This window comes from Lineus longissimus, chromosome 3 (assembly GCF_910592395.1).
Source record: "Lineus longissimus chromosome 3, tnLinLong1.2, whole genome shotgun sequence".
NCBI classification, from domain to species: Eukaryota; Metazoa; Nemertea; class Pilidiophora; order Heteronemertea; family Lineidae; genus Lineus; species Lineus longissimus.
Window position 1 is genome coordinate 19,351,748 of NC_088310.1, and position 12,019 is coordinate 19,363,766.

The 12,019-nt window shown below is 38.0% G+C and overlaps 1 protein-coding gene across 4 annotated transcripts in view; it reads right to left on the reverse strand.

Moving 5' to 3' along the window:
- Nucleotides 1-758: 758 nt before the first annotated feature.
- Nucleotides 759-12,019, reverse strand: part of LOC135484123 (fasciculation and elongation protein zeta-2-like) — a 64,470-nt gene continuing 53,209 nt past the window's right edge. For 2 of the 4 annotated variants that reach the window (XM_064765267.1, XM_064765264.1), the window contains 4 exons: nucleotides 11,097-11,347; nucleotides 8,621-8,714; nucleotides 8,251-8,316; nucleotides 759-7,934 (listed from right to left, as the gene is read on the reverse strand). In XM_064765267.1, coding sequence (XP_064621337.1) covers nucleotides 7,918-7,934; nucleotides 8,251-8,316; nucleotides 8,621-8,714; nucleotides 11,097-11,347 — 428 coding nt within the window. In that variant the 3' untranslated portion in view covers nucleotides 759-7,917. The remainder of the gene's footprint in view (nucleotides 7,935-8,250; nucleotides 8,317-8,620; nucleotides 8,715-11,096; nucleotides 11,348-12,019) is intronic. The other 2 variants (XR_010446424.1, XM_064765265.1) reach the window with 2 other exon arrangements.

Below are 12,019 nucleotides of genomic sequence, written 5' to 3' on the forward strand. Positions count from 1 at the left end.
CTCAGCAATTAGGCTAAGCTTACAAAGAACTCTTTGTTAGCTTATCCTGTTGCAGGTATTGTTTAATTAGCATTGATTGTCTTAATAAATCAGTATGTGTCAAATTTTAGGCTAAGCTGGATGAGTGTGCCATTGACAGTTTGAGATGTTTGTTTGGTCAGGGTGAGAAGTATACCCAACACCAAAGGGAAACAAACATAATTATCATCATACTTTGTTTTATCTCCTTCATGCAAAAATATACCTGAAGCAGTCTTTTATTAGTTTTGTCTCCATGGAAAGGCTCCATTTTCTTTGATAACTTTCAATGACCATAGTCCCCAAGAAGGTATAAGCTGAATGTTTTATACCCTTGGAGTACCTAGTCTAGTGATTCCTATGGGTAAACAATAACTAAGTCAAGTCACAGCTCCGTCAAAGTCACAATGCGCCTCTCTCTTGGTATCTATTCAGGGGTGGTCCAGAAATCTGACAAAGGAAGGGGGTGCTGAGAAAGGGGACAACTCGTTGTTTTAAGGAACCATATTTTCCAAAGACATGACCCATTTCAGAGATTTTTTTCAGATAAGGGAGGGTGCCAGCCCCTGTGCACCTCTTACTGGAATGCTGGATCTGCTACTGAAATTGTTGAGGTCTGAAGTTACTATTTGGGACCACTTCCAGTATCGTCCACTTTGCAGAGGAAGTTTGCTTGTAATAGCTATTTACACAACAGCAAGACAGTTACAACATAATGTAATGGAAAACAATGAAGACAATTTAAGTCAGAATGTGTTTATTATTTAGGCTGTAGCAGTCGATAGTGGCTACATAATTTACTACATGATCTAATGTTCACAATCAGAAATTTCCACTGATACATATATACATACAATAATAGCTAACAACTACACAAATTGAACTATATTGCACCATACCTGGTATCACGTTACATCACACCTTCAGTCTGAGCTGGGGATACGGGGAAAAATGTCAGGGCATCAAATGCTTCACTAGGGAATGGGTACAATAATTACTGCAACATCTGGTGGGAGCGATTTTTTTTCAAAAGTGACACAGTTCCTGGGACTTCTCCTGAGAAGGCTTATCTTCTCCCTTTTGAAAACTGTCTTAAAAAGCCCACTTTACTTTACATCAACACTTTTGCCCCAGTTGTTCACAGAATTAGCCTAATTCATGGACTTTCCAAGAGTAACAGATATTTCAATCCATAGTTGCTCAAAAACTGTAGTCACAGTTTCAAATTCATTTTGCAAACCTATAAAAAAGATTACATAATTGTTTTTTTCCTGTAAATGATATTTTAAAAACCTGTCTAACACTATTTCAGCAAAGCAAACATTCAGCATTCAATGCATATGTGACCAACATAGAAGCATGTCTGCATGTGAAACATATAGTACCAAAACTAAAATGTAAAATCTTAAAATTATTTTGATTTCAAACGATGACAAGGTGATTGGTTTTCATTCTGTCCTGATGATGAGATTCAAACTGTTCATTCTTCCTAATTCTTCATACCTTAACTCATCATCCAGGCACTGCTGGCCAATTCACTTTCAGAACAGAATGGAAACCCTCACACTAAAATACTTCACAAGAAATACAATCTGAGTATAATCACAAGAAGCAGATAACTGAACATAGAAAAAATAAAACTCTTTACACAATTAATATGGAAATGGTCAGAGTGAGTAAATTGGGGTGTCTCTTTTTGATTTGTTCGGAAAAAGTTTTATTTTGATTTAATACTTGCAAAGAAATATAAACTTGTTCGATCGTTGGGTTCAAAATCGTCACAAATACATGTAAATTATGTTTGATTATGCATGTTTTCTGGAATAAACAGGGGCACACTCCAGTCACTACTATACAATCTTGAGGTACTTTTTAAACTAGATTTCAAAATCTATCCGGGCACGTAACATCTTGTAGTAAGTATGCATGATGTCCATTGAGACACCACACATCGCCAACAGACTCACCCTAACCATTCTGCGACACGATCTATACTCCAAACCTCAATGCGACATTTCCACATAAAATGCAAGTCAGTGATGATCTTTTGCCAGATCACAACCTGCCTTTTCAACATGTTCCACTCAGGGACATTTTGGTAGCAGTGGGGAGTATGATCGAGTCAAATCAAGATGGCAATCAATAACGTCTTTTCCTCTTTATATACACACATCTTGCCAAAATAAACCTATCACTTCAACCAAACACTTGCCAGCAAGTCTACAATTCCATAATCAACAGAATAAAATCAGGTAAAAGTGTGAATGCAAGATCATTTCATGAGAGTCAATTTTGAAAGTAATGTTCATTATGTTTTTGTTAGATTCTCTGGTATGATAATATACTATCATTTCACATTTATAATGTCAGTTGATACTTCGACATAGATTTTTAAAATTCTCAACCGTATTATGCTTACGAACCTATCAGTCATGGCAAGTTAATTAGTGGTGGTAATTAGTCACTTGCTAATTAAGGAGAGCAGTAGTGTAATGCCAAATTCCTTGTGCTTGTATTCTGATTGTCTGGATATAGTGAACAAAGTACCCATTATCATAAAACTCCAGTTCTCCTGGAGAAAGGGTATCCATGCCAGTAAAGTGTTTTGGTATTCTTCAACCGGGATATAAAAGGCCTGATTTAACTACAGCGGGAAATCTCCAGCTCTCTTAGGCAGATGTTACAAAGAGCTTCACGCTTCACTCCTCACGCCTTATGCTTCACGGTTCACTCGTGAACCGAAGAATTTCCAAGGCATTTCAACTTAGGCCCTCATTTTTTCCTATGTAACAGGGCTCATTGAAATACCTTGTTAATTCTTCGGTTCACGAGTGAACCGTGAAGCATGAGGCGTGAGGAGTGAAGCGTGAAGCTCTAAGTAACGTCTGCCTTAGGTTTATCTTTAAAGATGGCCAAGGTTTATACATGTACTGTCAAAGGGCCTTTGCCATCTACATGCATAAACCATAAATGATGAGATATGTTATCATGATATATATATATATTACTGGTGTAGGAATTTGGTGACCAAACATGTAGATTACACATTTCTCAAAACATGTAGATTACACATTTCTCAAATCAAGGATAAAGGATAAAAGTTTGCCAACTCACATTGGAGCACTTAGGATTGGCTATTCTCAACACTACTTTTTATATACTGGTACTGTGTCGACGTTATTAAGCTAGTTGACTCGTGTCAGTTACACATAGAACTATTACATGTAAAATAGGCCTTTTGCACAGGCTTCCCACAACTGGCTCAATTGCGTCGACACAGTATCTCAATATGTGCACGGTGACTTATGTACAAATGACCCCCAACGATCTATAATGGGGTTAGCATAGTGGAACTAGTACACACACCACTTTCAAAATAACTAGATCAACTTTCCACACATTCGACCAATATTCAAAACACACAAGTGATTTCTATTGACAAATTGTGGTGTCATGATATTCCGTTGTATCCGACTAAAAAGGTCTCCTTTACGACTGCACTGAATGAATATGAACATTCTACTATAAAATGAGAAAGCAATAAGTGGGCCATATGTGAATGTGAAATGAAATCAAGTAATTTTCATTCTCGCCGTAAGCCATATCAAGTTACATATATATCCATACTATAACAGGTTCTTGTGCAGTATCAACATTAAAATGATAAAATCATCTGTGACAAGACTTATCGTTTTTAGGATTTTGACAGGTTTGAGCAAAAGCTATTGATAAAGTGAAATATGGATGTTGCTAGTGGTGCAATGTGCTTTCTGCTAACAGTTTACCTTATCTCGAAGCTGACAGTCATAGCAAGTCCAATGGGCAATAAAATTAAGGTCAAATACAATTCAAAAGTGCTTTTTGTTCTAAGTTACGAGAAATACTGGAAAGGATATGAGCAGAGCTCATATGTGACTAGGTCAATATATGCGTCAAAATTGAACCACAAAGCAGAAAAGCAGAGTATCGTACAGGAAAATAGCACTTGAGAGTTTTAAGTTCTTTCTAGTTGATCCCGAAATTTTCATGGACTTTTAAGTTAAGCATTTCAGAGTCCCAACAATGCATCCATTAATAACATAAAAAGCCCTCGCTCATAACTCATACGACACACACTTAGAATGTGTGAGCAATCCTCCTTCATCGTGCATCAAATTGTTTACAGAGTTTCTAAATAATCTAACATGAGTTCCCAAGTACAGTTCAACACTGAGACATAGTACCCAATGCAACCCTAAGTTTGCCATAGGGTCATTCAAGCAAGTACAGAATGAGTATTCACATCTTGACAAAAATTATAAAAATCTTACAAAAATTGTGTCATAAAATCATAAATAATTTGTGATCAATGTGCCTTGACTGTTACTGCCATATTTATTCTTCCAAATGTCTTACTTTTTTCAGTTTCAGAGACTACATTGTACCTTCTACTAACTTCCGGTTTTCAACCAATATATATTTTTAGTATCATTTGCTGCAGGCTAACTACTTTCCCTTAAAAATTTACAAGTATCATAATCAAATAATTTCTGTGACAACCTAAGATAAACTTGGCACACATATCCAGCAAGAATTGGTTAGTTGTTAGTCTTGAAGTCTGAAGTATAAAAAAATTGAAAAAAACTCGTCTCAATAATTGCAAAAACGGATGTATATCTCGTCTTGCTATGATTATGAAACTTTTCAAATAAAGGTACGGTTAATTTCAGAACCTCTTTTATACGAGTACAAAATGTACCGTGGCTCGCAAGATTACAATGATTACGATGGAGACTTACTACTGGTAATATTGAACAGTTCATGCCCGCTAGGTTTAAGGTGTAGATAGACTGTGAACATTAGACATGGAAGCTGACAGACAGTACCAATGGCTATAGCGCTGCGCAATTGAGCAATTCAAAATGCTGTGACCTTCCATTACATCACTTGTATGCGCAACCAAGTTCTCTCTATCGGTTTCCATAGGCTTAACATCGAAAGTAACAAGTTCAGATTGAATGTTTAGCACATTAAGTCAAGTCGTTTGATATGTACACACATAAAACATGAATATACACCATAGATACTTATATACAGATTCATAACATTACCACAACTTTGCTCTTTTGTTCCTTACATAACATTTCAACCACATATCTCGAGTCAAGCTGAGTTTGAGAGAAGGCAAAAACTATGCCTAAATCCACCATCACATATCGACTGGATTTCTGGAAAACTAAGATTTTCAATCTAAAATTTCCCCAATTTATTCTTTTGCCATTTGGAAGTGTTAATTTCTAATCACTGTAGTAAAATCGAGAGAAATAATTCCACTTTACCATCAATTGTCAACCTGAAAGGATATTGCATCCTTAATCAGCTTCGTTGAACAAGAGGCATGGTCCTAAAACAGCCATTCTTTGGTTTGCCTGTCACAAACTCAGTTGACTCTACTTGAGTCCATCTTCGCATAACAACGCCAACTCTCATAATACAATAGACTTTCTTCATAGTATATCATAATATGTAACACCAAATATGTCACCTTCATTGAACTTGCAACATCTCCTGATTTCCAACACTTTCATCTCAAGAACATCTTTTTTGCTTTTGAAAGATTCTCAGCAAACAGTTTTGGTGCAACCTTCCGTAGGCCGGACAAGCTAGATTTCATCACACATGATTTAATATGTTACCGGGATTTTCTTGACCAGACCTTATAATCAATACTTTAACACTTTCACTGTCAAGATGAATTTGAGCAATTCGAACTCCATCGAGTACCTCAGCCCTATCACATAGGTATTCATAGGAAAGCTCTCACAGAGTGCTTTCAAATGAATACCAACATGACATGGTTTTAAAAATATTTCAGGTTTTATGAAATTTTCTACCTTGAGCGAAATCGCCAATGACAGTGAAATTGTTAGGAGTCGCATGAACACTATGCAAAGTAGCTCCTGACTGACTCCACAGTGATGGTTTTCCTTGATTGCTTCGATTGGTCCTTACCCTTGCCTTGAAGGCTAGTTTGCAGACACTTATAGGTATAGCTAGGCTTGACATTGATATGTAAGAGTACGTACAGTATAAAAGTGTAAGCACAAGCGGCGAGCCAAGGGCGATCATCCATCAAGTATACACACAATATAGTCCAACATTATTTTGCATTAAAGTCTCACCACGTTGTGCCTAATACCTCATAGTTGATCCGATTATGACATTTACCAAAGCGAAGCACTAACAGCAGATAATTGCTTACATGCATCACATCATCGGTTGATTAACCATAGTCACAAGCCAATTTGAGACATTATGTACAATTACACATGAAAATGATAGAGTCTTTCCCCAAAAGGACCAAGGGCGACTCCACATCCAAAAGAACAGGTCGACAGTGAAAAATCGAAAATACACCTTACCCATTAACAAAGTACCCACTTCAAAGCAATATCAACGACAACAAAACCCATTACTTCCATTTCTTCAAAGTAATGGGTTTTTGGGAATAAGCTGAGTGGGTACTATCCTTAGTACGAGAAGTCACTTTCTGAAATCATTCCAAACTAGCCTTGGTCCTTTTGGTGGTGTTTTTAAGATTGCAGTGCCAGATATGCGCAATATTCATAAAGTGGTTACACGTATATATTTACCAATATGAACCCATCAAATGCATGCTGGTATCTCAAATTTGACACAAAATTCCAACGCGAAAATGACATCGGGTAATGCAGATGAGTATTTTGTACAGATGACTAAGTGCTGGGTTTAGCATTTTGAAAGGTGCACATCTTTATGACAGCCCACTCAGCTCTTTTGAGTTTTTTACTGCAATCGATGCAGTGAGTGGGGGGGGGGGGGGGCCGGATGTTAAACTTAACCAGCAATTGTTTGGTTTGTCATACTAGGAGTCTGGTGATACCACACTTTCTGTGTCAAGTGTGAATGACTATCAGTGATTGGTAAGACAAGACGGTTTTGCAACTCTTCTCAAAGCTGCCCAAAAACCAACCACAGGCTGGTCATGGGTATCCCCAGGATGTCTGGGTGGAGGGGACCTTTGAAAATTTACTTCAGCAAGGGCTTTCAAGGTCAAATTCAGCCATATTTTTCCAAAGGGTGTGTTACTCCCAGCCTGATCCCTCTTGGGACACCACTGCAGGTATGTCCAATTTGTCAACTCCCCCACCTCCACTTCCATGGCTACTCCATCACTGTCTTTCAAGGAATGTTTCTAAGATATCGTCAATTCCAAATAATCTACCGAGCTCGTGCTGGACATGCATAAAGATGGCATCTCCGAAATGGCCCTACAGTACATACAAGAGAAATGCATGTCATGACACCTCACTTTGAAGCATGATCCCAGTAATAAGCATGATTAGTATTATTATGGCATGGCCGCAGACATACAGATGACCACACTATAGCACAAATAATGTGCGTATATTACACCATACTGACAATTTAATGAGTCCCATCTCGTTTATGCACAGACCACGAACATGAATACACTAATCGATCATAGCAATTGAAGAACCACATCGGAAAAATGTACAAGTCCATGAAATGAACGACTGATTAAATCAACAATATTATAAATAAATATTCACCAGTATGTGTATAAACAAAGTATATGTATCCATAATGTCATTAAATGCCATCCATCAGGAATCCATACTCAAACATCCCATTGCCAAATTGGCAAAGTTCCTTTGTGCACCAAGATGCCAAGTCCTCGACTCATTGAAGAGAAAAAGGTACAAAAAGCCCCTCCAAATCTAGGCTGTTCTGCTACGGCTACAAGAAGGGATGTCAACTACTTGATTCTCCAGAGTATTAAATGCGTTTTCATCTGCGAGGATCCAGTCTGGCTACGATAGATAGATGGTGCGAATCTCAGTCATCTTTCAGGGCAGCTCATGTCGGGCATAAAACTGGAATAGACACAATGGAAAGATTAGAATCGTATGTTTATTGAACAAGGCAGGAGATTACCTCTCGTTATTGATGAATTGTGGAGGATCTACAAATGAATCTATCAGATTCACCGCCTCAACCTCTGATGTTGCATTAGTTCTCCATTATTTCTTCAGCATGTGCTCTTCATTTGGAGATGTTATTCTCTAGTTAGTATTCCTGCTCCAAGGCAGGATGAGCATAAGTAATATTCGAACACAACTTCATGAATTCAGAAATCTCGGATGATCGTCGCACGCTCCTGCATCAAGCCAATCATGGCTTGATACTCACCCTTCAGAATGTAATCTGTGAGCAGAGTTGGAACCTGTGGACTGTCTTCATTAATAGCTTTTAATACTGAAAGAAAATAGGAGTTTGATAAGGAAGCATCACAAGGCACAAGTAGACAAGGAAATCTTCTTTAGGGCCTTCATCTAGGCATCACTGACCCTAATTGACTATTTTCCTTGTGTATGAGCAGATGACTACTTGTGTCTCCTATCAATTTATTTACCTTTACCTCTGATGAACTTTTTTACATCAGCAGAAATCTTGATGGTTGGTAGGGTACTGAAAGCGCAAGGACTGCGTGAGGTCAAAGTACATTCACACTTGAATTAAATGACTTGCTTACGTTTGGTCATTCATATCTGGTACTTACTTTTGATATATATCTGTAGCTGTGATATGTTTGGTGCACCTTGATTTACATGATAAGGAATGACGGTCGTCAAGAACTGAAACGAGAGAAATGACTAAACGTTAAGATTTTAGACCATCCAATATAAAAACATCTCGGGGAAAATGAGGAACACGTATGCTCAGGTGAAATCTGAGGACACGTGGCTCTGGTGAAATCAGGGTGACTGATTTCAGTCAGATTTGAGATAAATAGTCCTGCCTAGAGTCTCTCGCCAAGAAAATGTCAGTCCTCTACAGAGATTTTCATGGTGATTGTAATTTCATGTTTCCTCAATGAATAGACTTGACAGAAAATCATTCCCAATTGTTTCGATTCTATACATGCCATAACAGACGACATGTCTGACCAATCACAGGTAAGTCTGCAACAATATAAGGTTTCTTGTCACTTCTCCAATAATCCATAGTGACGTATCTTTCCCGATGACTAAATTTACAATGACTCAAACAATAGTTCAATCTTAGTATGAGAGATTATCACTGGGTGGCAGCACCGTACAACCATTCCGACGATTATTGAAGGAGACTGCATGTACATTTACATATGCTTACATACGGAATCGAAAGATACCAAGTAATATATTTGCATCCGACTATTAGATTGTAATCCAGGGCAACGATTAGATATCATAAGGTTACTGAATGATGATTAATCGCATGTTGGACGGGTGCCGGCCAAGCCAGACTCATTTTGTCGCCAACTGATGTATTATTAAGTTGGCTTTCTTCAAAACATTGGCCGAGAACAACACCACAAAAGATTTCAGAAAGATTAGCAGGGTCTGATATCGTTTCCTGATATTTTTGATGCCCGAATGTCCCTGTGTGCCGAGTTCATATCTGCTGATACATTGTGTAATTGTTCATAGGTTGCATGTACATGCATCGATGAACAGCACTAAACAACAGTAATTCTTCAATTGGCGTGATAGTCCTGTCAATGCAGTCAACCAGTACAGATTTTTTTGCGATATGATGTATAGTGTGTCACTCATCACCTGATGGTTCTCGATATAAATAGTGATTGAATATCTCGACAGACCAATACAATCAATGCGTTTAGCGATATGAAAACTTATTTATCGATCTTGTCGGTGGAATTCATTATCACATATTTCACCTCGGGGTTCAGAAAGATATGCAAATGTATTTGATTTCAAGGTTCCTCCATTGTTATCATTGTCACCCCGAGGATTTTAACGGCATTGTTTTCCTAGTCTCCTCTGGCATTTTTCGATAAAAGCATTCCAGGGATAGAGATATGGAGTTAAGGATGATTGAGACCCTTCAGGCCATTAAGGCAATGCAACTACTTTTCAGGAACATTTGCCTCTCTAATGAGTCGTGAAAGAATGATAGGCACCACTTATTTGCTCATGAAGAGGGACAAGTCACTTCCCCCTGGTTTCGAAACTGAGTGGGTAAAACAAATCCTGACCCCTTTTGCTGGCATATTCTTCACCCCCAGCCATTTCCGGTATACCTTTGCATTCACAATCCCTTTTACTGTCATCAAAGTACTGTACCTTCTGCAACTCGCAATTGGAGAAGTATGACTGGAGTTTGGTATCTGAGAAACGGAAGGTTGAATACAACAGGTCCATGGCAGGTGGCGGGTATCTTTTGAAGTATGCCCCTGGGCTTACTGCGCGCTAAAACTGTGATGATAACGAGGCCACCCAAGACCAATATTTCCAATATATGTTCAAAACACAACACACAGAATCCATTAAGCTGTCTATTGTTCATCCTTCCGTGATAAAATTGGCCTTTAGCAGAAAATCTAAGGAGGCTTAGATAGGAACGTCAATGCTGCTACATCAGACATCCTCGCCTTGTACCCGTATCGGTTTTCACGATCGATTTTGCGCAAAACGGGAAAAAATACCCGACAATGCAGAGGAACTATATTAAGCACAGGGTAATGTTCTATTTTGAAGGCACTAGGCTTGAAATAATGCCCATATTAGATGTATGCATGACCTTTAATAATTAATATATTCTGTGGGAGTATCATTAGCTGTCTTAGAAACACAGTAGATCAGAGTTGTGTGATGCAGTAACCCCATACATTGTCTATTTGCATTTACTGGTTTTGACATCACATCATTCACATCACCATGCTATGAGAAATGTCAGTGTCTGAGAAGGTCAGATACATACTATTATCATCTAGATTATGAATAGGCAATCGGATAAAAAGTATGGCAGCTGTATATCTGCAGCAAGATTATATAGTTGACAATGACTTCAGTTGGTGTCACTTGGCGTAACTCTGCGTTATAGTTATCACAGTAAAACACACTGCCATCTTTACGAGAACACACACAGAAGACAAACAACTCTCCAAAGACAACCAAAAAAGCAATCTTAATCAAACAGAATCATTTTGACCCGCCCACTCAATACTAAAGCAACAAAAATTCAAAACTTACTGTTGAATTTTCATTGCCATTCCCAGCCTTCGCGTTTTTCTTGATGTTTTTCCGTTTGTCATGGTGGCACTCGCGTCGCTTCTTTTGTATGCTCAACAGCAGTGAGATGAACTGGTTCTTCAGCTCCTTTTCGTATTCTAACTCGTCGCGTAGCGCCAGCTCTTGAATTAACGTTTCCGAGTATTCTTTTATCATGCATTCCATCTCTTCCAGAAGTTCGTTCAGAGCACCAACTGAGAGTTTCTGCACATCTGCAACGATAAAGCAAAGGAAAATTGAGCTTCTTTTTTAAATTAAGAGAATTCGTTTCAAAATTTGGACTTTTTCTTTGACCCTAAAACAAGTGATATGACCTTATGCTTTTAAAAGCATGCCTTTGAGTTCTTTCTTAGAGTATCCCTCCCCCTCCCCAATATACCTCATGGCAGGGTTGTGATTAATTTGAAAACAATATCCTTTAGTAATTGACTTTAAACCTCAGTAAAATAACCAATATTCAGCCCTGGTCTTTCAAGTACAAAGTTATTTACAAAATAACTAAAAGTTCTTTTTTGCTGAGATTACTCCTCGAGTTTTCACCTCAGCACCAAATGACATCTGGCATCTACCAATTTGAAAACATTTCTATTTTGGGTAGAACAGACCAATCTGAATGAAACAAAACATGTTCTGCAATTATGAATGTCATGAGATTGAAACCAACGAAAGGTTTCTTACACAGAAAACCAATTAAGATATTGCGAAAACCCTACAAGCATGATACTATAACAGCTTATAATAAACTTGACATTTGTTCTTTTCAAACAAGACGAGCTGTTTCTGACATTTGTGACTTGTTGAGTCAATGTTATCAAAGATGAAACAGAAGAACACGCCCATGAGGCAACTGTGAACATGACTTTTAACAGTTCAACTTCATATTG